Source organism: Oryctolagus cuniculus, chromosome 9 (assembly GCF_051225735.1).
Source record: "Oryctolagus cuniculus isolate XC-2025 breed Fujian yellow rabbit chromosome 9, ASM5122573v1, whole genome shotgun sequence".
Classification (NCBI taxonomy): domain Eukaryota; kingdom Metazoa; phylum Chordata; class Mammalia; order Lagomorpha; family Leporidae; genus Oryctolagus; species Oryctolagus cuniculus.
The window spans coordinates 37,060,642-37,087,942 of record NC_142875.1 but is presented as its reverse complement, the minus strand read 5'-3'; the positions used below and the strand labels follow the sequence as shown (position 1 = coordinate 37,087,942).

The following is a 27,301-nucleotide window of genomic DNA, read 5'->3' as shown; positions in this document are numbered from 1 at the left end:
CTGCCCTTAAGCATCATGTATGGGTGAATACAGTAGGAATTTTTTGAGGTGCCTACCTGCTTCCAAGTATTCTCACCTTTCTAATTCTCACCACTTTGAAAGTGTGTCTGGCATCTTATTATAGTGGTAGTTACCGTTTTCTGAATTCATTTTAGATGGGAGGCTACATGTTTATATACCCTGATCTTATCCTTTCAATACCATAAGATAGATACTGCCCCATTTTAAAGGTGGAAAAACTGAAGTCACTAACTTGCCTAAGGTCACACAGCTGACAACTATTTCTGTGCTCTTAAGGCAACAAAATGTATAGGTGAATGAAAATTACTAAAACAGAAAGAAAATGAAGTTTTTGAAATTTAAAATTGCAGTTAACTTAATGCAAATACCTATATATATTAAATTACAAATGATCACAGTTGCGCTGAATACTTTGTTCTTTTGTACCCTTATATCTAAGTTGATGCTTAGTGTAGTGGGTTTTTTCTTATATAGAACTTGAAATCTTATCTATAAACCAATGACTGCCCTTTGATAATTATGTTCTAATTATGTTTTTTATATTTTGGAAAACAGTAATTCTTTTAAGTATCTACCAGCTAGTGATCTCTCATGTTCCTGGAAATCACATGGTTATAATGATGTTTTTCTTAATAACAACATGTCAGTTTAATTGAGAAAATGCTTTGGGTATAAGCCAAAATCTGCTGTCTTTATTTTAGCATTTCAGAATACTTTAGACTCAAGTGCTTCTGATATTGTATGAAACACTTGATTTCTTCCTTTTTTTATTTAAAGTTTTTTTTTTTTTTTTGAAAGGCAGAGTTATAGAGAGTGAGAGACAGAGAGAGATTTTCCATCTTCTGGTTCACTACCCAAATGGCCACATCAGCCAGGACTGGGCCAGGCAGAAGCCAGGAGTCAGGAGCTTCATATGGATCTCCCACATGGGTGGCAGGGGCCTAAGCACTTGGACCACATCCTTTTTTTTTTAAAAAGATTTATTTATTTCTTTGAAAGTCAGAGTTACAGAGAGAGAAGGAGAGACAGAGAGAGAGAGAGGTCTTCCATCCGCTGGTTCACTCCCCAACTGGCCGCAACGGCTGGAGCTGTGCTGATCTGAAGACAGGAGCCAGGAGCTTCCTCTGGGTCTCCCCTGTGCATGCAGGGGCCCAAGGACTCGGGCCATCCTCCACTGTTCTCCCAGGCCATAGCAAAGACCTGGATTGGAAGTGGAGCAGCCAGGACTCGAACTGGAGCCCATATGGGATGCCGGCACTGCAGGCATTGGCTTTACCTGCTACGCCACAGCACCGGCTCCACTTGGACCATCTTTAGCTGCTTTCTCAGGCACATTAGCAGGGAGCTGTATCTGAAAGGAATGCCCACATGTATCGCAGCATTGCAGGTGATGGCTTAATCTGCTTTGCCACAACTCCAGTCCCACATTTAATTTCTTAATAAGGAAGCACTTCAGGTAGACCCCTCTGTTGCCCTTTTTAAAGCTCTGCATCATTTCTTGTTAATATTCATAGTATTTCTAATTCCTTCTTTTTTATTTTATTTTATTTTTGACAGGCAGAGTGGACAGTGAGAGAGAGAGAGACAGAGAGAAAGGTCTTCCTTTGCCATTGGTTCACCCTCCAATGGCCACCGCGGCCGGAGCGCTGCAGCCGGCGCACCGTGCTAATCCGATGGCAGGAGCCAGGTACTTCTCCTGGTCTCCCATGGGGTGCAGGGCCCAAGCACTTGGGCCATCCTCCACTGCCTTCCCGGGCCACAGCAGAGAGCTGGCCTGGAAGAGGGGCAACCAGGACAGAATCCGGTGCCCCGACCGGGACTAGAACCCGGTGTGCTGGCGCTGCAGGCGGAGGATTAGCCTAGTGTGCTGCGGCGCCGGCTTCTAATTCCTTCTTAATGTTAAGTATTTTAAAGAATAATTTCTTAATTTTTAAAAAATATATGAAATATACTGTATGCATTATGAAAGAAAGTAAATTGTCCTTTTAGGACCTGAAATTTTGTTGGTTTGGCTTTTTTTCCCTTCTGAACTAGTTATAAGTTTGATGACTAGAGAATATGTTTTAAATGTGGTTGGGGAACACAGATAAAGATAGTAATAGACGTGCCTCTATGATTCAGTTCATTTAGTTGACATTTGATGGATGAGTGGCTTTCCGTATGATGGAAAACACTGACTTTGGAGCCAGGAGTCATGGGTCTGCCTCTGGCTCTGACAGTCACTAGTTATGTGGCTTGGAGCAAGTCTGCCAAGGCCTTGTGCTATGCATATTAAAAAAACATAACACTGCCATGAAGCTTACAGACTGTGTCCACAGAGCTCACCCTGTTTCTTTTTTAAAAACTCTGAGGGGAGTTAAGTCGGAATCAGAATGCTTAAAAGTCTCTTAAACTGAATTTACCCAACTCTTTCATGAAACAATCTCTAAATTCCTTAGCATTATTCTCAAGAACATTTTGTCTGCTTGTAAACATTTGTGGGGCTTCAGAAAAGCCCATGCTAGATTTTTTAAACACTATAATGGGTAAGCTTATATTGCACGTAAAGTGGTGTACATGAAATTACACTACAGTTTTGCAATATCTACATATTAGAGGGGGCACAAATCATTGTTAATGTCCTGGCAAACTTTGATGTTGGGTATTTTACTTACTTTTATTTTTTTTAAAAATTTATCTATTTATTTGAAAGGCAGACACACAGAGAGAGAAGGAAAGACAGAGGGAGAGATCTTCCATCTGCTGGTTTACTCCCCAAATGGATGCGATGGCCAGGACTATGCCAGACCAAAACCAGGAGCCAGGAACCAGGAGCTTCTTCCAGGTCTCCCACATGGGTGCAGTGGCCCAAGCGCTTGGGCCATCCTCTTCTGCTTTCCCAGGTGCATTAGCAGGGAGCTGGATCAGAAGTAGAGCACCCAGGACTCAAACTGGTACCCATATGGGATACTGGCACTACAAGCAGCAGCTTAACCCTCTATGCCACGGCACGAGCCCCATGTCAGTAGTTTTAATTAAATAAAATAATTATTAGTGATTTTTGGACTCCTCACCAGAATTGAAAAGCTAGTGGAGAAAGCAAAAAACTGATGGAGAAATTACTGGAGAAAATAGAAAATAGAAAATCTAATGGAAATTACTAGAAAATGAGAAAGCTTATGAGACAGTGAGCTCTTTATTAAAACTCTGCTTCTGAAATACTCTGGAATAAACCATGTGTGTGTATGTATACATATTTAGTGAGTATAGAAGATAATTTGAAAAATTAGATACTTAGCTCAAGAACCAGCTCACAGTTTCAGTTTTCATATTTGAAAGCAGGCCTAATTTAAGCTGTTACTAAAGCAGTTGAAAAGATAGTTAATATTAAAGAGTTAAAAGTTGATGTGTTTGTTTTTAATCTCCATGCTTCTAAGAAGAAAGCCCAAGAATTTCCTGATTCCATAATATTACATTTCATTACAAAGTACTCTGATCTCTTGAAATGATACTTTGTAAAATCTTTTCCTGAATTATATGAACTTTTTTGGGAACTGAAAATGTACGCGCTGTACAGTGTAATTTCTGTATTATTAATTATCTTTTGAAATTGTATAGTTCAAGGTAACATGTAAGTATTCATTTAGCATTAGAAAGTAAATAAATGACTAAACACTGTTGGTTCTAATGCTTAAATATTTCAACATACTCATTTTCTTTTTTTTTTTTTTAAGATTCTATTTATTATTTGAGAGGTAGAGTTACAGACAGTGAGAGGGAGAGAAAGAGAGAAAGGTCTTCCATCCGCTGGTTCACTTCCCAAATGGCTGCAATGGTGGGAGCTGGGCTGATCTGAAGCCAGGAGCCGGGAGCCCCTTCTGTGTCTCACACGGGTGCAGGAGCCCAAGGCCTTGGGCCATCTTCTACTGCTTTCCCAGGCCATAGCAGAGAGCTGGATCAGAAGAGGAGCTGCCGGGGCTAGAACCAGTGCCCATATGGGATACCAGTGCTGCAGGCAGAGGATTAACCCACTGTGCCACAGTGCCAGCCTCTCATTTTCTTTTTAAAAACAATGCTAAGTATGATGGCATTGGAACAGTAAGATAGTAAACAAAAGATTTCTTTGCTCAAGAGCCATATAAGCAATTACAAATGAAATAGTCATAATATATAGTACAATAATATACCATCCATTTAAAAACTTCACATTATTTATTTGAAAATCAGAGAGACAAGGAGAGTGAGAGAGAGACACAGAGATCTCCCATCTGCTTGTTTACTTCCCAAATGTGCACAATATCCAGGGCTGAACCAGGCAAAAGCTAGGAGCTGAGAACTTAATCTGGATCTCCCATGTGGGCTGCAGGGATCCAACTACTTGAACCATCACCTACTACTTCATAGGGTGCATATTAGCTGGAAGCTGGAATTGAGAATGGAGCTGGGATTTGAATCTGATATGGAATACTAGTGTCCCAAGCAGTGGGACAAAGCTATGCCAAACTAATGACCCACATACATCCTGTTTTTAATAATGTAGAACACTAGCCAAATACACACACACACACAGGCACACACACAAATGTATAGAACTCATTTGGTGAAGTGGATTTTTGGAGCTAGCACCCTGTCTTCTTTCATTCATCTTCATTTATTTATTTAGATTTATTTGAAATCCCTGCAACAGTCAGAGCTAGACCAGGCTGAAGCCAGGAACTTTGTCTAGGTGTCAGGAACTCAAATATGTGGACTATCATCCACTGCCTCCCAGGTGCATTGGCAAGAAGCTGGGTCAGAAGTGCAGATTAGGAGGCCAGCGCTGTGTCACAGCTGGTTAAAGCTCCCACCTGCAGCACCAGCATCCCATATAGGCACCAGTTCAAGTCTCAGCTGCCCCATTTCTTATCTAGCTCCCTGCTAATGTGCCTGGGAAAACAATGGAGGATGGTCTAAGTCCTTGGGCTCCTGCCCCTGTGTGGGAGACCCAAAAAACCTCCTGGCTCCTGGCTTTGGCCTGGCCGAGTCCTAGTCCTTGCAGTCATTTGGGGAGTGAACCAATGGATGGAAGACCTTTCTTTCTCTGTCTCTACCTCTCTCTGTAACTCTGCCTTTCAAATAAATAAAAATGAATCTTAAAAATAAAAAAAGTGCAGATTAGCCAGTACTTAACCAGGCAGTCTGATAATGGAAATCAGATGACCCAACTGGTGTCTTAACTATCTGCACCACAGTGCCTGCCCCTCCTTCCTCTCTTATGTAGGTTGACCTTGAAAACCATGATGAACAAAAAGGCTAAAGTCATCCATAGATAATCTAATAATATTTGGGCAAAAATTGTATCTTCCTCTTTAGCATAGAAATGATCATAATTTCTACCTTATAGGATAATTGTGAAAATCTGTTACACTGATAGTTAAACTGGAAACCATCTAAAGGCACAGTAACATATGTCTGATTCATCTGTATAAGGTGTAATGTGTTGGCGTGCTAAGTGATGCTGAGATATACTTACTGAGATGGATAGATGTGCAAAATATATAACCAATGAAATAAGCAGAACATGATCCCTTTCTATAAGGAACAAAATAGCCAAAACATTTTAACAGATTACAAAAGGCCAGGTGTAGACTAGAATAAGATTGTAAAAATTCCTGTTAGTGTCCTCAAAAGGATACCTCATGTTGCCTTTCCGTGGACCTCTCTGGGTTCTCTTGAGTTAGACCTGAGACAAGGCTAGAGGGGGCTCTGTGGTGCAGACTTAGGGAAGGGAACAAGTGCCACTGAGGGAAAAGCATCACGCATGGAATCTTCCTTCCTACAGAACAAAGCCCAAGACCCTCGGGCAAAGAACCCTTCCTGGAGAAAGGAACAGAGAAAATCACTCCATTGGAGGGGGGCCTGGGAGCTTTTATGAGAGATTCCCTACTACTGGTGGAGAAAAGAATCTCATATAAGCTTTGTCCTTGTTATCTGGGGACAGCGGACCTATCTATGACAGAGGCCGAATCAGAACAACAAAGAATACTTCAACATCCCCACCATTATACTAAGAAGCAATGATGAAAGTGTGGAGACAAGTAAATAACACAGAGAGACTGTCTACAGCATAGACTTTGAGGGAAAGGCTAAAGCTTATTTGTGGAATAAAACCATTGAAAAAGAAGACATTGGGGCTGATATTGTGGCATAGCGAGTGGGTAAAGCCACTGCCTGTGGTACCGGCATCCCATATGGGTGCTAGTTCATGTCCTGGCTACTCCACTTCCAATCCAGTTCCCTGCTAATGTACCTGGAAAAAGCAATGGAAGATGGCCCAGGTGTGTGGGCCTCTGCCACTCACATGGAAGTCCTGAAAGAAGCACCTGGCTCCTGGCTTTGGCCTGGCCTAGCCCTAGCCAATGTGGTTCAGTTCTGGGGACTGAACCAGCAGATAGATCTTTCTCTCTCTCTCTCCCTCTCTTTGTGTAGCTCTCTCTGACTTACAAATAAACAAACAGATCTTGAAAAAAGAAAAGAAAGAAAAAGAAGGCATCTGGGAACCCGGTTCCATGCCAAGCACAAGTTAATGCTGGATGAATTTGACTGGTGTGCTGAGGGTAACTATAGCAATAATAAAACTCCAACAGCTTAACTCCTGACTAAAACTCTTCAGCCACAAAAGATTAAAATCCTAGCAGATGAGATATGCCTATTCTTTGGCATAAATGTTATTTATGTTCCTAAACAGGGTATCTGACTTTTAGTCAAAAATTACAAGTCAAAGAAGAAAACGAGAGCACCAACATACTGCCAAAAGCCAGAGCTATCATGTGGACTAAACTCAGATATGATACAGATGTACCATTTTCTGAAAAGAATTAAAGACCTCAAACCAAACCTTCAAGAATCCCAGAGACACTAGATAAGGATATTTATTTCTACCCTCTGAAACAGGCTAGATACATACATACAGAAGAACAAAGATAAGGGTTATAGCAAATTCCTCAACAGAAATTACACAAGGTCGAACACTATGGAATGATACTTTTTTAAAAGTGCTGAAAAGATTCAGTAGAACAAAATTCTCTCTCCAAAATAAAGGAGAAATGACATCTTTGAGACTAATAAACACCAAGAGAACCCAGTATTAGCCGATCCATGTTGCAAGAAATGTAAATACCAGAAACTTGAATCCATATCAAAAACTGGCAAGTGCTGAAAACTGAACGAGTGAAGGTAAATAATATAAAACAAATCTTACTCATATTTTTAAGCTAGTTGCCTAGCTAAATTACAAATAGTAATCCTGTGTTGCAAATTTATCACGTACATAAAAATGAACGTATGACAGGAGCACAAAGGATGGAAGGGAGAAATGGGGGTGATACTATTGTGAGGGTATCATATTGTTTGAAGGTAAACTGTTACAAGAGATATATTATAAATCCTATGGCAATTACTAAAAAAGGTAAAAAAGTATGGACAATAAACCTAAGTGTAGGTCAGAAATTTATAAAAATAACTTTTAGGGGCTGGCATTGAGGTGAGCAGGTAAAGCTGCTGCCTATAATGCCGGCGTCCCAGATAGGCGGCAGCTGTGCCCCATCTGCTCCACCTCTGACCCAGCTCTGCTAGTGGCATAGGAACAGCATCAAAGAATGGCCCAAACATAGATGGGAAGATTGCAGTCAACCAAATGGGGAAAGTTACACATTGCAAGCTTTAATCAAAAGAAAGCTGGAATAGTAATAATAGATGAAACAGACTTCAGAACAAAGAATAATATCACCCGTAGTAAAGGAGGATATTACCTAAGAATGGAAACAACATAAATGCACATAAAGAATGTGCCTGCAGGTGAAAATTAGAGACTCTAAATATGTGAGGCAAACACTGAGGAACTGAAGAGAGAAGGAGACAAATGCTCAGTTACACTGTTGGAGATTTCAGCATTTCTCTCAGGAACTGATGGAACAGTGAACACAGAAAATTAGTTAAGGACATGGGTGTCTTGAACAACATTGTCAAGCAGCTTAGCCCTGTGGATATTCACAGGACACTTCATACAACCACAGCAGAATATATATTCTTTATTTTTTAAAAAATTACTTATTTATTTGAAAGGCAGAGTGACAAGTCAGAGAGGTAGAAAGAGAGATCTTATGTCTGCTGGTTCACTCCTCCAAATGACTCCTCCTGGGCTGAGCCAGGCCAAAGCCAGAGTCAGGAACTCCATCTGGGTCTCCTGCATGGGTAACAGGGCCCATATATTTTGGCCATCAGCTGCTGCCTTCCCAGGCACGTTAGCAGTGAGCTGGATCAGAAGCACAGCATGCAGGATTCAAACCTGATCTCATATGGAATGCCAGTGTCACAGTGGCAGCTCACCCTGCTCTGCCACCACACCAGCCCCTGCATAGTATTCTTTTCAAGTACACGTGAGATGTTTACCAGGATGGACCATATTCCGGCTCAGAAAATAAACCTTAACAAAATTTTAAAAGTTAAAATTATACAAAGAATGTTTTCTAACTATAGTAAAATTAAATTAAAAGTCAATGAAAATATCTCAGAAATCCTCAGATAATTAGAAGTTAAATAACGGAACTTTAAAGAACTCATGGATCAAAGACAAATTTGCAAGGGAAATTAAAAAATTTAGGGGTACCTCAATAAGCCTGGAAAAATGGTTTTTTCATAATGTGCATTTCCTATGAGCTTTTTGAAAATCCCTTGTGTATCAGAATATATAGAATGCAACTAAAGCAGAGATTAGAGAAAAATGTATACCATTAGATATTTACAGTAGAAGAGGAAAGCAGGGGTTAGAAAGAAATTATAGCATTAACTTATAAGTAAAAAATAAAAAAGGCTTCAAGTCAGTTATCTAAATTTTTACCTTGAAGTAGTAAGTGAACAACTTAAACCCAAAGAAAGCAGAAGGAAGACAAACTGTAAAACCAAACAGAGATGAAATTCATAATGATACTAGATTCCTAGACAATGTATTAAGGTTGGAAAAGGAATAAAGAACATAATGGATTAGGAAGGAAGGAAGGAATAAAATTGTCTGAATTCACAGAGAGCTTGACTTTTCTTTCTAAGATTTTATTTTATTTTATTTTATTTTATTTGAAAGGCAGAGTTACAGAGAGAGCGAGCGAGAGAGAGATCTTCCATCCTCTGGTTCACTCCTCAGATGGCTGCAGCTGCCAGAGCTGCAGCTTCAGATCTAGGAACTTCTTCTTGGTCTCCCACATGGGTGCAGGGGCCCAAGGACTTGGGCCATCATCTACTGCTTTCTCAGGCCATAGCAGAGAGCTGGATCAGAAGTGGAGCAGCTGGGACTCGAACAGGCGCCCATGGATGCCGGCACTGCAGGCAACAGCTTTACCTGCTATACCACAGTGCTGGCCCCAGAGAGCTTGACTTTTTGTATAGAAAATATCTGTTAGTCAGTGTCTTACCTCAGTGTTCCCCAGAGATTCTGCCTAACAGGTGTTAAGTGGGAGATAGAATTTGTCCAAAACAACCTATTTTTTTCAAACTAGCATAAGAGGTCTTTTCCTTCATTTTGACTCCATGGACCTCATATGCTGAGATATGATACGGCTATGGTTGGGATGAAAGCTCTGCCAGTACCCACGTGACCAGCAAGGGAGCCCCCTGCTGGATTTTCTGTTTGGAATTGGCCCTGCTCCTCTCCAGTGTCTCTATTCTGTTCTGGTGTTTTCCCTGTGACACTGGCAGTGGCAATAGTTTCCCACCAAGAGAAGCTTGTGGCCCATGATGCTCTAAGGCTGAATTTTCAAGCATTTGCGAAGGAGAAGGAGCAGAGGCATTGACAAGAGTGATTTAGTGTTGCACTTTCAGAGAAATTATCTACTGGAGTAGTAAGTGGAAAAAATATTAGCAAGAAAAAATTAGGGAAGGAGATGGTATTTAAAATGCCCTAAAAGACAAGAACTGTTGGAAATGTTCCATTTTAAAGAGTACTAAAATGATATGAAGAGTAATTCAATATCTGCTTCTAGGTTACATCCTGGGGAATACTACTATAAAGACTGTGACTAGATAAATTGATGAAATATGGATAAGAGATCAAACCAAAGTATTATATCAATAATAGGAATAATGCCAGTCAGGAAATACTGACCTCAGTTGCCTCTCTGTATCCTTGGGTTCCACGTCCACAGATTGAACCAAGTACAGATCAAAAATATGAGGAAAAAAAATCTGTACTGAAAATGTACACACTTTTTCTTACTATTATTCCTTAAATAATGCAGTATAACAACTGTTTGCTTAGATTTACTTTAGAGTACTTGTGATACCTAATACAGAGATTTCTAGATTATGTATAGGTTATATGCATGTACTATGCCATTTTCTATAAGAGACTTGAGCATCCTAAAAGTTGGGTATCTGCAGAGGTCTCTGGAATCAGTCTCCCATGGATACCAGGTGATGATTGTATGGATGGATAAAGAAAGGGCCATGAGGTATATAATTTACTTTTACATGGTTCAGGGGGAACAATTACATAGATAGAGCAAGATAGTACAAATGCAATTGATACAGCAAGTGAGAGCAAATCTGGGTATTGCCTACACAATTTTTACTTTTCTTAACTCTTCGTAAATTTGAATTATTTCTGAAAGAAAAACTTTTTAAGGTTCTTATTTTTAAAGACTTTTTTTTATTTGTAAGGCAGAGTTAGAGAGAGAGAGAGAGAGGCCCCCAAAATAGCATTTCTCCAAGCTCCTTGTATCTCTCCTGTTGGGAAGTGCCAACTTCCATCTAGACTCTCTGCATTACCCTCATGTGAGTGGACACAAGCACATTGAGGATCATATTCCTTGTGCTATGAGTAATAAAGTCCTCTGCTGACCCAGGAATCTCTTGTCATTCACCAGCTCCTTTGAATGAGTAACATGGTCCCATTTCTGTTCTTTATTCTCATCTGGAAAGCCTCTCTAATTTCACCTTTCCTAACCTTATATACATTCTGTCACTTAGTAATATCTCTCACCTCCTCAAGCTCTTAGTTACTAGTCAGTCACCCAGCCCCTCTCTTTCCCCTACTTCCTTCATTTTCCCTGCCCTCTTTCCCTACCCCTCTCTTTCTCCTCTGTTATTTAAATATAATATTGAATATTGAGTAGACTAAGAACACTGTATTAAATACATCTTTATCCCCATTTAAAACCAAATACAGGGTTCATTTATATTTTTTATTCTTATTACAAGCAGATGAAGTATTCACACAAACTTATTTTTTAACTTTGTTTGAAATCATAGCTTTAGTTTAGTGTATTGTTTGCATAAATTGAAAATACTAAGGCGGTTCATAGAACTTCAGGATTAGAAGACTAACCTCATTTTCTTAAAGAGAATAGGTCATAGTGAAATCTTATCACTAAGCAAAGATATATACTACTATTCTTTTTAGTCTCATGTTTATTATAATTTTGTCATGGTTTAAATTTTTTGTTTCATGTACTGGTACTAATTTAGTAAAAGTGACAATTATAAAATCATTTCATTTATCATTAATAAGTTAGTTATTGTACCCATATGTATTTTATCACAAACTGTTGAACCACATTTAGCTTTTGTGGTAAAATAGTGTTCAATAAAGTGAATCTGAAAATATCAGACCTCGTGAGAGCTGCTGCTCTATTCATTAGAATATGCTCTAGTAAGTTGGCATTGAAATCTTTGTCACTTGAGCTTCACACCATAGTCATTAAGATCACTGGAATATAGAACTCGATTTTCTGGAGCCGAAATAACTCAGTTGGGAGAGTGTTAGACTGAAAAAAAAAAAGAACTCGATTTCCTGGATTTGAATCTCAGCCCTTAAATGAATTCATATATATATATATATATATATATATATATATATATATATATAGTGCTTAAATGTTACCTGGTATAAAATAAGTGATACATATATTAACTAATGTTATATTCATTACAAGATGCCTAATAGATCATATTCTCCATAAAACTTAACTTGTCAGCCCAAGTATTAGTATGGTTTGTTCAAGTCATCAGCTTCAGTGAAATTAATTTCACTCTTGCTTATCTTTTAAAGCTTTTTTTTCTCTTTAGAACTTAAGCCCTCTAAAGGAATTCTTTTTACCAATGCCCATCATGTTACTTTTTTTCTACTCATTATCCATTGTTTTACATGTGTTACACAATAAAACACAGTTACAGTTACACAGTGTTGCATTAAAAAAACTTGTTTAACAATCCTATTTTAGTGGCTTTTAAATATTCAGTTCCATGAGTCTGTGCTATGCAAATGAGGATGTATACATATTTCAGATGTGCACTTATAGAAGCTATGCCATATAACCTGATGTACTTGATTATATATTTACACATTTCTGTTTTAACAAATATTCACATGATTTTTGTACTAGATTTGAGCTATTAAAATTACTAGACCATATGAATACAAGTATGACCATACGTTGCTTTTAAGAATAAATGATCACTCAGTAACGTGGTCTAAGTAAAATATTTTCTTTTTTAATTATGTAGTCGTCCTCGCCATCCTCATCACAGCCTCATTCTAGCCACTGCAGAACGAAGGCCTCATCATTGTGTCACCATGCATCCCTGCCCTGGGTCAAACGTAACCATGTAGGCCCTGCAAAGGCAACCAGTCCATCTCTCCGTCTTCGTCGCTGGCGACCCTTCTTACGCCTACCATCTTTGGGTCTCCATTCTGTTGTAAGTGTAGTCAATCTTCCATCTCTTCTCCCAGTGACAAGGGCAGTCCATTTTTTTTCCTTGAAACTCTCAGTCTTCAAAGTGCTTTTCTCTTGGTTCACTCAACCATTAGTTTTTTCTCCCCCAGTAAGATTGCAGGCATACTTCAATGCTTTGCAGTCTAGCTTGACTTTTGCCAGTACTGTGGTGAACATCCATCTTTCCACTGCATATCCTGCCAACGTCAGGGCGCCTGCTTTTGATGAGCACTTATGGACATTCATAATAATGTTTAACTTCCTGTCAGTTGTTAAAATGAGTTATGTGTTCTCTTGCCCTTCAGCTTTCTGGTTTCGTTTAGTTGACTCAGGTCAACAAAAGCTGTGTGCATCCTGAGTTCTTTGCCATCTATTACTTTATTTTTTTCATGTTTCTGAGCATGACAGTAGGCTCTTGCCATGCTCTGGAGTCACTTTACTTCCTCTACCCTCAATCTAAATCCTTCATGGTGTAAGGTGTTTCATCTCAGCTATTTTATTCCGTGAGGTGGCTCAGGTACATGGTGTAATCTTGATCTGATCTTCCCTGACTATTCAATTTCTAAAGATCTTTTCCAAGTAGGAAGTGAAGATGTTCTTGTGTTTTGATGTGGCCTTCCTACAAATTTTATGTGTTCTCTTACGTAGGCTGATAATATCAGCAAACTCTTAAAAAGTACATTAGTTCTCATCATCTTGCTCATTTTCTAAAATGTTGAAATTGATGATGGTTTCTACTTGAAATTGACACAAACTACACAATAAAGCAACTGCAGCTGTTGTTTTTCTATATTTTAGACTATTAAAGGCAATAACTGGTTTGGCAAAGCCTACCTAGAATTGCAGTACCTGAAAAATTTGGTGTGTGTCATACATTTATGAGAAACTTGACATTTCTTAAATCATTGCTTTAGAAGCCAGAGGAAGTCTGATTACACAAACATTTAGCACTTAAAAACACAAATTAGTGCTGAACATTCTTTTTCCCTCCTTACTCACCCTTCTAGAGCTATACTCAAACTGTGAAATGGAGTCTTGATAGTTTTCTTTAGACATTTGCTTCCACCAGATATCAGTATGGTCATCAAATAGCCTCTCATGTGTGCTGAGTATCAACAGATTGGTGTTTCTCTGTCTGTATTTCATTCTCATGGGATCACATCTATCATTTTTATTCATTCATCCATTTGATATCTGTTGCATCCTTACTGTGCCATGTACTGTTTGACAGTGAGAGATATAAGATATTAGATGATCAAAGTAAAATCCTAACTCTGTCATTTCTGAACTGAGCACATTTAATTCTAAATATGAATAATTTCTTTTGTACCTAAAATATTATAAGTATAAATGAACATGTCATAAATGTTGACATTTTCAGTTTTGTTTTTATGTGATGTTGATCTTTGCTCCATATTAATTCCATTGCCTTAAAACTCTATTATTTTCAGTGCATAGTGGTTAAGGTCATGGATTCCAGAACCACACTACCTGGATGTGAATCCAGACTCCATTACTTAACAGCTTTGTGACCTAGAGCATGTTGCTTAATACCTCTGTGCTGTGTTTTCTTGAGAGTAAGATGGTATGATTAGATTACCTACCTTGTTGGGTTTATATAACAGCTAACTAAGACCTCTCAAAGGCATGGATTTCAAAAGTTTTTACACCAAAATAAATATACGTTTTAATTCCATTTCCACAAATTTTTAAAAGTGCTCTTGTGTGAAATATAGGCAAAAGTGTTCTAATCTATAGCTTCTGTTTTTCTCTTTTATATAGTTATTTTTTGTTCATTTTTTTGAAACAGAAGACATGCTCTGATTTGCTTTTTATTTATTTTTTTCATAGCACTATTTTAAGCAATTGAATAATTGCAAATTTTAGACTCTGACCGACTGAAGCTGACCAATGGAAAAAGCTCATAATAGGTACTGAGGTTTTTAGAAACCTTAAACATTTATTAGAGACTCACAGGGATTGGGAACATATTCAGTTCTCTGATTCCAACTGTACTGCTTTTACCTCTGGCACAATTGTAGTTACTAGCAACTTATAAAAACAGACGATAGGAGATGTTTCATTTTTGAGGAGAGAGGATATGAAATTAACTAATATTTCATGAAAACATATTAGGTCAGAAGATTTAAAATATGTGATATCCTGTTGGAAAATTATCTTAAAATGAGTAAAACAAAGCCTTTTCATAGCTGAATAAGGAACTCTTTTTAATATTTTTGTAATAGAACTTAATTTACAGTTTGTAGAATTGCCAACAGCCTTCACAAATTGGATTCTTTTCTGGTGTGGTCATTGATTCAAAAATGAGAGTGTTGGATTCAGTAATCACTAGTATTTTTTTGATTGCCTCACCAAAACAAAAAAAAAGTACTCATTATAATGGTCTTTAAGTATTTGAAGAAATATCAAATTCAACAGTGATTAATCTTTTTTTTTCTATGATGATGGGAAAATGCAAGGAGACATCTTTTAGCTTCAGGATGAGGAGTAGTTCTAACAGAACGATCTAACAATGGAATGAACTGCCTCAAAACCTGGTGGCAGTTCCTCTCATAGGAGGGGCTACCACAAGGTGGGGCTGTGGTAGAGAGGAGTGCAGTAGTGGAGTAATACTAAAACTGGATAACTGATTCCTACCAACTCTGGAATTCTGTAGTTCTAGATTAAAGTGCTAGTTTGCCACATTAATTTATATTGAATTTCTTCTATTCATAGTTTCAGAGTAATCTCTAAGGGATAATGTGCAATTTGGTGAGCCACTACCTATAAATCTTGTAGAAGTATTCCGTAAATCTAAGATAGTCATGCTTGTTCTGTCACTGAATTTCTGTAAGAAGACTTCATATCACAGCTGTTTGAAAATATATCATTACCTGAGGGTGAAAAGTATAATCTTTTGAGTTAAGATAAAATCTGTATTACTTAAAGGATGTTAAGTAGTATGAGATATAATTTGGTTTATGCCTCTTAAAAATTTTTACCTCTAAAATTTGTGTTCAACTTGGATTTAACTGTGATTGTATATTATTCCAAATAATTTAGATTTGAGACATAACAGAATCATCTAGAGTCAGTAACACTATGTGGTGTTAGCTGTATGGTTACTGCATATCATAGAAAGTGCTAATTAATTAATGCATTAATGTTACAAAAATTAACTAAGAAACATAGATATTGTTCATCCAAATTGAATATGATAAGCTAAGAAAACCCAGGTGTAGTTTTAACTTCAAATTGTTTATTGAGAGTCATAGTAAAAGAAAAATCATAAGCCACAGTCAGTTATACTTTAATTCACTCTTAACCTTTTTCTCTTCCTGTTGCTCTTCTGGGCTATTTTCCTACATCTGTTCATGTTTAAACTTTTTGAATGTAGAATGAGTTCAGATAATTAGTTAATTCTAAGCCAACTCTGCATTGTTTAAAAGTTAAGATCATCAAGGGAGTAACTCACCTTCTTGATGTCTTAAAATTTAACTGAAAGGAATTTCTTTAACTCTGTTTATACATTATTAAAAATTTTCAAACTTTATTCAGATTTTTAAAATTACACAAATCAGTTAATACATTTGTTTCATTCAGCAAGTGTGTGTTGTACATATATAATGTACCAGGTGTTGTGCCTGATACTGGGGCTTCCAAGGTGAACACAACTTTTGGTCTTTAAATCAGTAGAGACTAAGGTGTGATTTTGTGATGGATGAGTACATTGTCACAAACATCAGCATGGCCACCCGTTGACCACTATATCAACGATTAAATCTTGAATTATGTTGCAAAAATGTTCTTTTATGTAATTTCATATTATTTGTATGTATTTATATGGACTTGGTTGGTTTATTTGACTACTAGTGTATGTAATATGTATTTTTCCTCCTATTCCAGGCACCAAATATAGATGAAAAAGTAGATCTTCATTTTATTGCATTAGTTCATGTAGATGGGCATCTCTATGAATTAGGTAAGAACTATTTATTATGTTTACTTAAATTAATTGATTGCCCTATAAAATTGACTTGACATGTTTTCCTTCCAAGATTTTTTTTCTAGAAAAGGTCATTTTTTTTACATTTAAGCAATTTACAATTTGAGAATGCTTACATACCACCTTTGCATTTTAGCAAAGCAGAAAAGTAGAAACCATTATAGGAAACTTCTGTAACTCACTTTAGCAGTTATTATCAATTATTGAGCTAATACACGTCAACATTTGGATGAACTACCTTTAATTTTAAAACAGTACAGTATAATGATTAAGTTTTAAATTCAGTAATGAGTATTGCTAATTTTCAGGCTTCTTATCTGTCACTGTGTATTCTCTCTCTCTCTCTTTTTTTTTTTTAAGATTTTGTTTTAAAAGCTTCTGTTTTCTAGTAGTAATTTCCTCAGGCATATGTCAGAGTACCCAAGATTAATTACTTGGGATTTTGGCCTGTATCTGCACCTGTTTTACTTTATCCTATTTTGTTTTAGGGTTAGCTATATGTGGACTATTTCAGGGCATGTTAGAGGAGATTACATAATTTTAATGAATGTATTCAGAGGAAATGTCCAACTTTTTTTTCATAACTGATAGGCAGTTTTTATTATAGGTACTTCTCATCCTTTTCCACAAAGCTTCCTTGCATTTAAAGCTAAATAAAGAAACAAGAGGGAAGTCCCTTTCAGTAATGCTAGATATCATGATTTTTTGTTCTCTTACCTCTCATTTGCTATCTCTGTGTTAGTTTGCCACTTTGATTTTTCTTAACTTGTTTAAATGCACAAGAGTTCTGAAAGAACTCAAATTGACTGAAACTGATCCATACAATATAGTTGGATTTTGTGTTTGGAATATAGCAACAGGGTCATATACTTTATTGAAAATAAATGGCTCTTTTAATGGGGAAAAAGAAAAGAAAAATGTTTATAGAAATGCACAGCCCTAACTGTTGTCTGCAATAGTTGAGTAATTTGAGTAGTAGTCAAAACTAAAATGAAAAATGTTATGGGAGTATGTAATAGATTCACAAAACAGTTGGAAGATATACTTTGTTAATTCTGTCTACAAAATATGCACAAACAGGGCATAACAGTGACTGGGGATGTCAAAGTCTGACTGCTGGAAGCAGTTTCTATTCTGAATTTTTTGTAAATATGGAATAACGAGTGGATAATGAAGTAAAGAGACTAGTGAGAATTACTAGACACATTCTGTTGACTCAAGAAAGAGGATTGGGGCTGGGCCTTAAGTCACCACTTGGGATGCCTGCATTCCACATTGGAGTTGCCTGTTTCCAGTTTTGACTACTCTGGGCTACTCTGCTTCCATTCAGCTTCCTGCTAATGTGCTCAGTATTTGGATCCTGGCCATCTCTGTGGAGCACCAGATTGAGTTCCAGGATACTGACTTGGCCTTGGCCTACACCCTGACTGTTGTGATCATTTGGGGAGTGAATCAGCAAATGAAAGACCTGTCTGTGTGTTTCTCTCTCTCTTTCTCTCTCTCTCTCTGCCTTTCAAGTAAAAATGAAAATAAATGAATAAGCAAACTTTTTTAAACTTTAAAAAAAGTATTTATTTTTTTTCTTTTTTTCTTTTTTTTAACTTTTATTTAATGAATATAAATTTCCAAAGTACAGAATATTGATTACAATGACTTCCCCCCCATAACGTCCCTCCAACCTGCAACCCTCCCCTTATCCACTCCCTCTCCCCTTCCATTCATATCAAGATTCATTTTTGATTCTCTTTATATACAGAAGATCAGTTTAGCATACACTAAGTAAAGATTTCAACAGTTTGCTCCCGCACAGAAACATAAAGTGAAAAATACTGTTTGAGTACTAGTTATAGCATTAAATCTCAATGTACAGCACACTAAGGACAAAGATCCTACATGAGGAGTAAGTGCACAGTGACTCCTGTTGTTGACTTAACAAATGGACACTCTTGTTTATGGCATCAGTAATCACCCTAGGCTCTTATCATGAGCTGCCAAGGCTATGGAAGCCCCCTGGGTTCACTGACTCTGATAATTTTTAGACAAGGCCATGGTCAAAGTGGAAGTTCTCTCCTCCCTTCAGAGAAAGGTACCTCCTTCTTTGATGACCCATTCTTTCCACTGGGATCTCACTCGTGGAGATCTTTCATTTAGGTTTTTTTTTTTTTCCCCCCAGAGTGTCTTGGCTTTCCATGCCTGAAATACAAATATCATATGTTCTCCCTGATTGGCGACAACTAACTGAGCACCAAAGGGGAAACTTGTTGAAGTGAAATGGACGCTATGAGAAACAGTGACTTGATCAGCTCTTGTCCTGACGGTTGATGTACAATGTAATACTTTATCCATTTTAGTATTTTTTTTTTGTTCTAGTACCATTGGTTGAACTCTATAATTAACACACAATTATTCTTAGGTGTTTAAATTTTAACTGAAAAGTGATCCCTGTTAGGAATTTGGAAAACATTATGTTGAGTGAAATAAGCCAATCCCAAAGGGACAAATACCACTTGTTCTCCTTGATAGGTGACAACTAACTGAGCACCAAAAAGGAAACCTGTTAAAGTGAAATGAACACTAGGAGAAACGGTGACTTGATCAGCCCTCACCCTGACTGTTGATGAGCAGCTTAATATGTTATCCCTCTTAATATTTTTTTTGTTTGTTCTACTTAATACTTTTGGTTGAATACTGTAATCAATACACAATTCTTCTTAAGTGCTGAAACTTAACTGAAAAGTGATCACTGTTAAATATAAGAGTGGGAATAAGAGAGGGAAGAGATGTGCAATTCGGGACATGCTCAAGCTGACTTACCTCAAACAGTAGAGTTAGAAACATACCAGGGGATTCGAATTCAATCCCATCGAGGTGGCATGTACCAATGCCATCTCACTAGTCCCAGTGATCAATTTCTGTTCACAGTTGATCATAATGATAGGACTAAGAACTAAAGGGATCACATAAACAAGAATAGTGTCTGCAAATATTAGCTGATAGAATAAAAAAGGGAGAGAATGGTCCAACATGGGAAGTGAGATACACAGCAGACCCATAGAATGGCAAATGTCCTCACAGCACTCTGGCCTCAGAATCAGCCCTTAAGACATGCAGATCTGGCTGAAAAGCCCATGAGAGTATTTCAGGCATGGAAAAAAAGTAGATTTATAAAAGGCCAGATAAAAAATAAATATAGTCCATAACCAGAGATTATAAAAGTGATGGTGATTTTCGGATTGAGAGACTCATTGTGCAAACAATAACAACTAAAAGATACTTGGATCAAAAAAAAAATCCATTAATTTTAATGGGAAGGAGAGTGTTGTTTTAAAAACTCAATTTGGCTGGTTAGATAGGTCTCTGAACTCCGGGGCTAAAAGGGCAGTTAGAAGGAAGGACCCTGAGGCTGGTGATGTGGCATAGTGGATTAAAACCTTGGCTTGCAGTGCCAGCATCCCATATGGGTGCAGGTTTGAGTCTCAGCGGCTCCACTTCCAGTCCAGCTTCCTGCAAATGCACCTGGGAAAGCAGCAGAAGATGGCCCAAATCCCTGGGCCTCTGCAACCATGTGGGAGACCTGGAAGAAGCTCCTGGTTTCTAGCTTGTTGCAGCAGTTTGGAGAATGAACCAGGGGATGGAAGATCTCTCTCTGTCTCTCCCTCTGTCTGTAACTCTACTTTTCAAATAAAATAATCTTAAGAAAAAAAAGAAGAAGGAAGGCCATTATATGAAGAGCAAACTACATGTAAAGAATGGTGCTGTCTTGTAGCAGGCAGAGAGCAACATAAAAGGATTTTAAAATTTGTTTGATGTAACTTCAGTGAAGAGAGGCAGAGCTGATGAGATTTTTTTTTTTTTAACGTAAGTTCTTTTTTTTTTAAACTTTTATTTGTAAATATGAATTTCCAAAGTACAATTTATGGATTACAATGGCTCCCCGCCCCCCATAACTTCCCTCCCACCCGTACCCCTCCCATCTCCCACTCACTCTCCCATTCCGTTCACATAAAGATTCATTTTCAATTATCTTTATATACATAAGATCAGTTTAGTATATATTAAGTAAAGATTTCATCACTTTGCACCCACACAGAACATAAAGAGTAAAATACTGTTTGAGTACTAGTTATAGCATTAATTCACATTGAACAACACATTAAGGACAGAGATCCCACATGAGGAGTAAGTACACAGTGACTCCTGTTGTTGACTTAACAACTTAACACTCTTGTTTATGGCGTCAGTAATCTCCTTAGGCTCTAGTCATGAGTTTCCAAGGCTATGGAAGCCTCTTGAGTTCGCTGACTTTGATCTTATTTAGACAAGGTCATAGTCAAAGTGGAAGTTCTCTCCTCCCTTCAGAGAAAGGTACCTCCTTCTTTGATGGCCCGTTCTTTCTACTGGGATCTCACTCGCAGAGATCTTTCATTTAGGTGTTTTTTTTTTTTTTTCCAGAGTGTCTTGGCTTTCCATGCCTAAAATACTCTCATGGGCTCTTCAGCCAGATCCAAATGCCTTAAGTGCTGATTCTGAGGCCAGAGTGCTATTTAGGACATTCTGTGCGTCTGCTGTGTATCCCACTTCCCATGTTGGATCGTTCTCTCCCTTTTTTATTCTGTCAGTTAGTATTAGCAGACACTAGTCTTGTTTGTGTGATGCCTTTGACTCTTAGAACTATCTGTATGATCAATTGTGAACTGAAATTGATCACTTGGATCACTTGGACTAGTGAGATGGCATTGGTACCTGCAATCTTGATGGGATTGTATTGGAATCCCCTGGCACATTTCTAACTCCACCATTTGGGGCAAGTCTGATTGAGCATGTCCCAAATTGTATATCTCCTCCCTCTCTTATTCCCACTCATATATTTAACGGGATCACTTTTCAGTTAAATTTCAACACCTAAGAATAAATGTGTGTTGATTACAGAGTTCAACCAATAGTATTAACTAGAACAACAACAACAACAAATACTAAAAGGGATAAAGTATTACATTGTACATCAACAGTCAGGACAAGGGCTGATCAAGTCACTTGTCCTGACTGTTGATGTACAATTTAACGTAAGTTCTTTAGCAAGATGAATGATCAATATGGCCGATAAGAGAACTAGAGGTCTATGGGGATTAGATTGTTGAAATGAATTTTAAAAATTTTGGAGTTTTAAAGAAAATCATAATCTTTGAGGGGTCATAGAGAAGGAGGGTAGGTATAAAACAAATGAAAGTGAGCAGTTGCTAATTTTTTGCAAGGGAAACTGGCAGCAACCCTTATCTGGACCTAACACATTGAAAAGGAATATTAAGCAAGAGGAGTATTGAATAACTGTATAGAAAAAACAGTGATTAGGGGCTGGCGTTGTGGCACAGTAGGTTGGACCACCACTTGGGATGCCCACATTCCATATCAGAGAACCAATTCAAGTCCTGGCTGCCCTGCTTCCTGTCTAGCTTCCTGCTAATACACCTGGGAGGCAGCAGATGATGGCTCAGGTGCTTGGTCTCCCATGTGGAAACCCAGAGAGAATTTCTGGCCCCAGGGCTCAACCTGGCCCAGTCCCGTCTGTTACCACTATTTGGGGAGTCAGCCAGATGGAAAATGGATGGATCTCTTTCTTTCTCTCTTTTTCTCCTTTTCTTCCTCCCTCCCTCCCCCCTCTCCTCCCTTTCCCCCTTTCAATCATTCTGCCTTTCGAATAAATAAGTAAATCTTTTTTAAAAAATAATGATGAAGAGAACAGTATACAGTTTTTTGTTTGGTTGTTTAAGATTTATTTATTTGAAAGGCAGGGTTACAGAGAAGAAGAGTCAGGGAGAGAGAGAGAGGGAGGGAGGGAGAGAGGGAATGTTCATCCGCTGGTTCCCTCCCCAAATGGCTGCAAGTGCCAGAGCTGGGCTGATCTGAAGCCAGGAACTGGGAGCTTCTTCCAGGTCTCCCATGTGGGTGCAGGGGCCCAAGAACTTGGACCATCTTCTGTGCTTTCCCAGACACATTGGCAGGGAGCTGGATCGAAAGTGAACCAGTGCCCATATGGGATGCTGGCACTGCAGGCAGTGGCTTTACCTGCTACGCCACAGCACCAGCCTTACAGTTTTTAAGAACAAGTTAATTTCAGAGTAATCTTATTTTAAAAAATAAGGCTATATGAGTATAGACATGGTGCAAGTTAATGCCTATAGAATAATGTCGATAGAACAACTATTTAACAGAGGATGATGGTAGTCTTTAATATATTCACTTCCTACCAAATTATAAGGTTAATTGTTGAAAAGACTGAGTAATTTCTCTTTGTTATCACCCATCCTTGCCCTTGGGGCCTCACACAGTCCTGGCATATGTAAAGAGGAAGTACATGTTTTAAAATGGATGTAGTGGACTCCTTATGGATAAATTAGTGCATTGGGGTTTGGTAGTAACTTCAGAATTGACTGAACAATCATATTAAAAAAATTGTTAACTAACGAATTCCCATCTACAAAGAAACTTGGAGCTTGGAAATGCTAATAATTTTTTTATTATAAAATGATTTTAAATGTTCATAGAAGTTGCAAAAATAGTATACCAAAAAAAAAAAAAAAAAAAGATACAGAGCTCCTACACTCCCTTGATAACTCAGATTCAGTTAATGTCTCTGAACCAGCTGAAAATGGGCTGCAGACATAGTACCCCATTATCCTTTAATACTTCTGCTTTTCCTCAAAACACATCAATACTTTCCTCTATGATGGGAGTATGACTGTCACAGTCAGGAAAGTAACACTGACTCACTATTACCACCTGAGCAACAGACGCTTTTCGGATTTTACTGATTACCAAAATAATATCCTTTAGGATCTGGAACCAGTCAGTAGGATTGTTTCAAATTCAGCTGTTTTTGTCTCCTTTAATTCAGGACACTTCCTCACTGTTTTCTTTTGTATCTATTTTTAAGAATACTGGGCAGTTAAATTGAGATGAGCCTTCAGTTTGGGTTGTCTGATATTTCCTGATGATGTATGTATTGTTGGCAGAGGAATACCCTAGAAGTGAAGCTGTGTTCTCAGTGCATCATATCAGGAGGCACGTGATGTCAGTTTGTCTCATCACTGGTGATGCTAACTTTTGCTGCTTGGTTTAGATGATAATTATCTGATTTCTTCATTGCGAAGTATTTTTTCAGAAGATATTTTGCAACTCTATCAATATGCAGGTTTTCATCAAGCTTTTATTTACCAAACTTAGCATCCATCCATGATTCTTACCTGAATTGTCATGATGATATTTGTCCAATGGTGATTTTAAAAAAAGAAATTTTTCCAACACTAGCAGCTTTCCATTTTCTCTCAAGAAATTCATTCATTTATTATTGTCAGCATGGACTCATTGATTCATATTACGTGTATAACCTATTATTTCATGTATTTTGCTGCTCGGATTATCCCATACTTGACTTTTGAAGAAAACAAGTCCTGTGTCCTTTTGATATGGTGTGAGTACTTTCTTTCAAGTGAAATAGGGTCTTCCAGGGTCATCTTTTATTCTCTGTTCCCTAGCCTACTATATTCAACCACTTTTTCAAGAAGACCATATTCCTTTTAGGGAAAAATGGTATTTCAAACCAGGATCTGAGTCATGCTACATGTACTCTCCTACCACGATGTCATCACTTCTAGGCTTTCTCAGAGGCCAGAGCCAGGAAATATGAGTATGTGAATATGAGTATACGTACACTCAATTATACCTACTTTTTCTCTACCTATGTACTAAAAACACATTCATTTATATCAACCCTTCTCATTCGAGTCTTGTATACTCTGAGAGGCAGTGGGTGATAATTCAAGTAGCTGGGTCCCTACCACCCATGTGGGAAACACAGATTGAGTTCCAGGCTCCTTGCTTTAGCCTGGCCCAGGCCTGCCTGTTGTGGGCATTTGAGGAGTGAACCAGTAGATGTAAAGTCTGTTTCTCTCTTTCTGCCCTTCAAATAAATACAAATACATTTAAAAATTAAATTGTAATTCTAACATAATACAATGAATTTATTCTGGCATTCTTTCCGTATTTATGATTCAACTCCCTTTTCTGAAAGTGAGAAATCTGGTTCCTATTATTCTTCATAGATTTTCTGGTTCACCCATTCCCCTTGTAAATGAACAATCTCTTGGCCACACTCATTCAAAGTTCAGTCCCAGGTTCACTACTCCTCACACCTACCTGGCACACTGATCATGCACTGGTCTAGAGGAAGCAGAAGCTCTCCAAAGTATCTGGTTTGCTTTTTACCAGTTCTTTTGCGGATTCCAGCTACCCCAGTCTCTAAATTCTACTCTTTTCCTCCTCAGATCATTGAGAATATTGTGCTCTGCTCAGATTTCTCTTTCCACACCAGAATCCAGTAAATGTCTCCCAGCAGAAAGCTGGTCTTATTGTAGGACTTACCTACAGTTCTGGGCACCTGTTTCCCACTCTTGACAAATAACCGTTTCATATGTTTTGCTCATGTTTTCAGTTGTTTCTAGCAGGACTCCTAGTCCAATGCCAGTTTCTGTGCCATGGTTGGAGGTAGAAGTTGCTTAAATGTTATTTGTTGACTTCCCCATATGGAAGTTGAGGATTTAAGCTTTCCATTATGGTTTTTTGTTACCTCTCTCTCCCAATTACAAAATACATCAACATACATACTTTCCTTTTTCCTGTTCTCCTAAATGTACTTAAGAGTTGTTTATCTAATTCTGACCACAGAAACATTATTCTCAATTGAGCCGTAACCAATGTACTTTTCTCCTTAACTTTTTTATTTCTCCAGAGTTAATAATTTTCTTGTTTTGCTATTGGCTTTGTTTTGGGGTGAGTCGGGGAGGAGATAGTTTGGGGAGTAACATAACACTAAGTCTCTCTCAAGTTCTTTTTCCATAATCTAAATCTCCTTTCAATGTCTCAGACCATCTGGCATTCTATTAACTGCATCTCCTCGGAGAAATTTCTCCATGCCTTTTCTGCTCCAGTCTTTGCAGACTGTGCCCTGGGCCTTACATACAGTTGTCATCATGGGATGTGTCTCAATCATCATCCTGGGGGTGCCCTTTACTCACTCCTCTGTTGAAACACCTGTTCCTGGATGCCATGTCACCCTCATCCTTTAGTCTGCTCACTCACTTTTTTTTTTTTTTTTTTTAATATCAACCCCAAGTACTTTACCAAAAGGAAAGATGGGAGCAAAGTAAGTATTCCCAGACCTTGAAGTCTATCCTTGTATAACTTGGCTGAGCCTAAAATTCTAGGTTGGAGAATAATTCTCTTTCATATTATGATGGTCTTGCTCTGTTGTATTTTAGCTTACTTGAATTGCTGTTAAGAAACCTAAAGTTATTTTGCTTCTTAATCCTTTGTATGTCACCTGTTCCTCCCCTAAAATCCTGCAGACTTTTAGTCTTTCTTTTTCCAAAGTTGTCTGACATCTGACATTTGATGATGATGATGGTGATATATTTATTTATATCTTATGTGAAAGGCAGAGAGAAACACAAAGTTGGGAGCCAGGAGCTCAGTCTAGGTCTCCCACATGGTGGCAGGGACCCAAGTACTTGAGCCATCTCCTATGGCATCCCAGGATACACATGAGCAAGAGGCTAGAATCAGTAAGGGAGTGGAGACAAACCTAGGCACCCTGATATGGAATATAGGCATCCAGTGTGATGTTCACTTGACCTGCTGTGCCACAGCGCCCACCCTTCCCTGCCTTTTTTTAGAAGGAGCCTGTAGTGGTGAGTCTGTGAGCCCCAAGGATTCTTCTCCAGGGCCTGCATTTTCTTAAATGCACAGTGGTGGTGTTTAGACTTTCCGGTCTCATTGTTTTGGCAAAACTTTTATGTAAAAATGACTATATTTTTGAGTATATGTAAAAATGAGTATATTTTTATGTAAAAATGAGTATATTTTAGGTTTTATGGGCTACATACCATCTCTATCATATATTTTTTAAAAAATGTTTTATTCATTTGAGAGACAGAGAGACAAATAGATTCCACCCACTGGTTCATTTTCTAAATGTTCCCAATGATGGAGGCTAGGCTTGGCCAAAGCCAGGATCTCAAATATCCAGGTCTCCCACGTGAGTTGCTGGGATAACCACTTGAGCTATCACCTGCTGCCTCCTAGAGTGTGCATTAGCAGGAAGCTGAAACTGGGAGTGGAGCTGGAACTTGAACCCAGGTACTCTAATATGAGATGTGGGTGTCTTAACTGGTAGGCCAAACACTTGTCTCTTCTTTTTTTTTTAGTCCCTTTTTGTTGTTGTTGTTCTTCTTCTTCTCTTCTCCTCCTCCTCTTCCTTCTTATTCTCCTTCTTTTTAAAGATTTATATTTTTATTTGAAAGGGTCGGGGGGAGAAAAAGAGATTTTCCATCTGCTGGTTCACCCCCTCTGTAGGTCTGGGCTAGGCTGAAGTCAGGAGCCAGGAGCTCTGTCCTGGTCTCACATGAGTGGCAGGCCCCCTCAAGTACTTGGGCCATCTTCTGCATTAGCAGGAAGCTGTATTGGAAGTGGAGTAACTGAGACTTTAACTGGCACTCCA

The 27,301-nt window shown here is 38.2% G+C and overlaps 1 protein-coding gene across 3 annotated transcripts in view; it reads left to right on the top strand.

Annotated features, from left to right (window-relative positions):
* The window catches only part of UCHL3 (ubiquitin C-terminal hydrolase L3), a 65,868-nt gene that overhangs the window by 35,541 nt on the left and 3,026 nt on the right, over positions 1 to 27,301 (top strand). The window contains exons 7-8 of one of the 3 annotated variants that reach the window (XM_008260063.5): positions 12,535 to 12,726; positions 16,650 to 16,725. The exons of 1 other annotated variant lie outside the window; for it this stretch is intronic. In XM_008260063.5, coding sequence (XP_008258285.3) covers positions 12,535 to 12,726; positions 16,650 to 16,725 — 268 coding nt within the window. The remainder of the gene's footprint in view (positions 1 to 12,534; positions 12,727 to 16,649; positions 16,726 to 27,301) is intronic. One more of the 3 variants, XM_089303580.1, reaches the window with a different exon arrangement.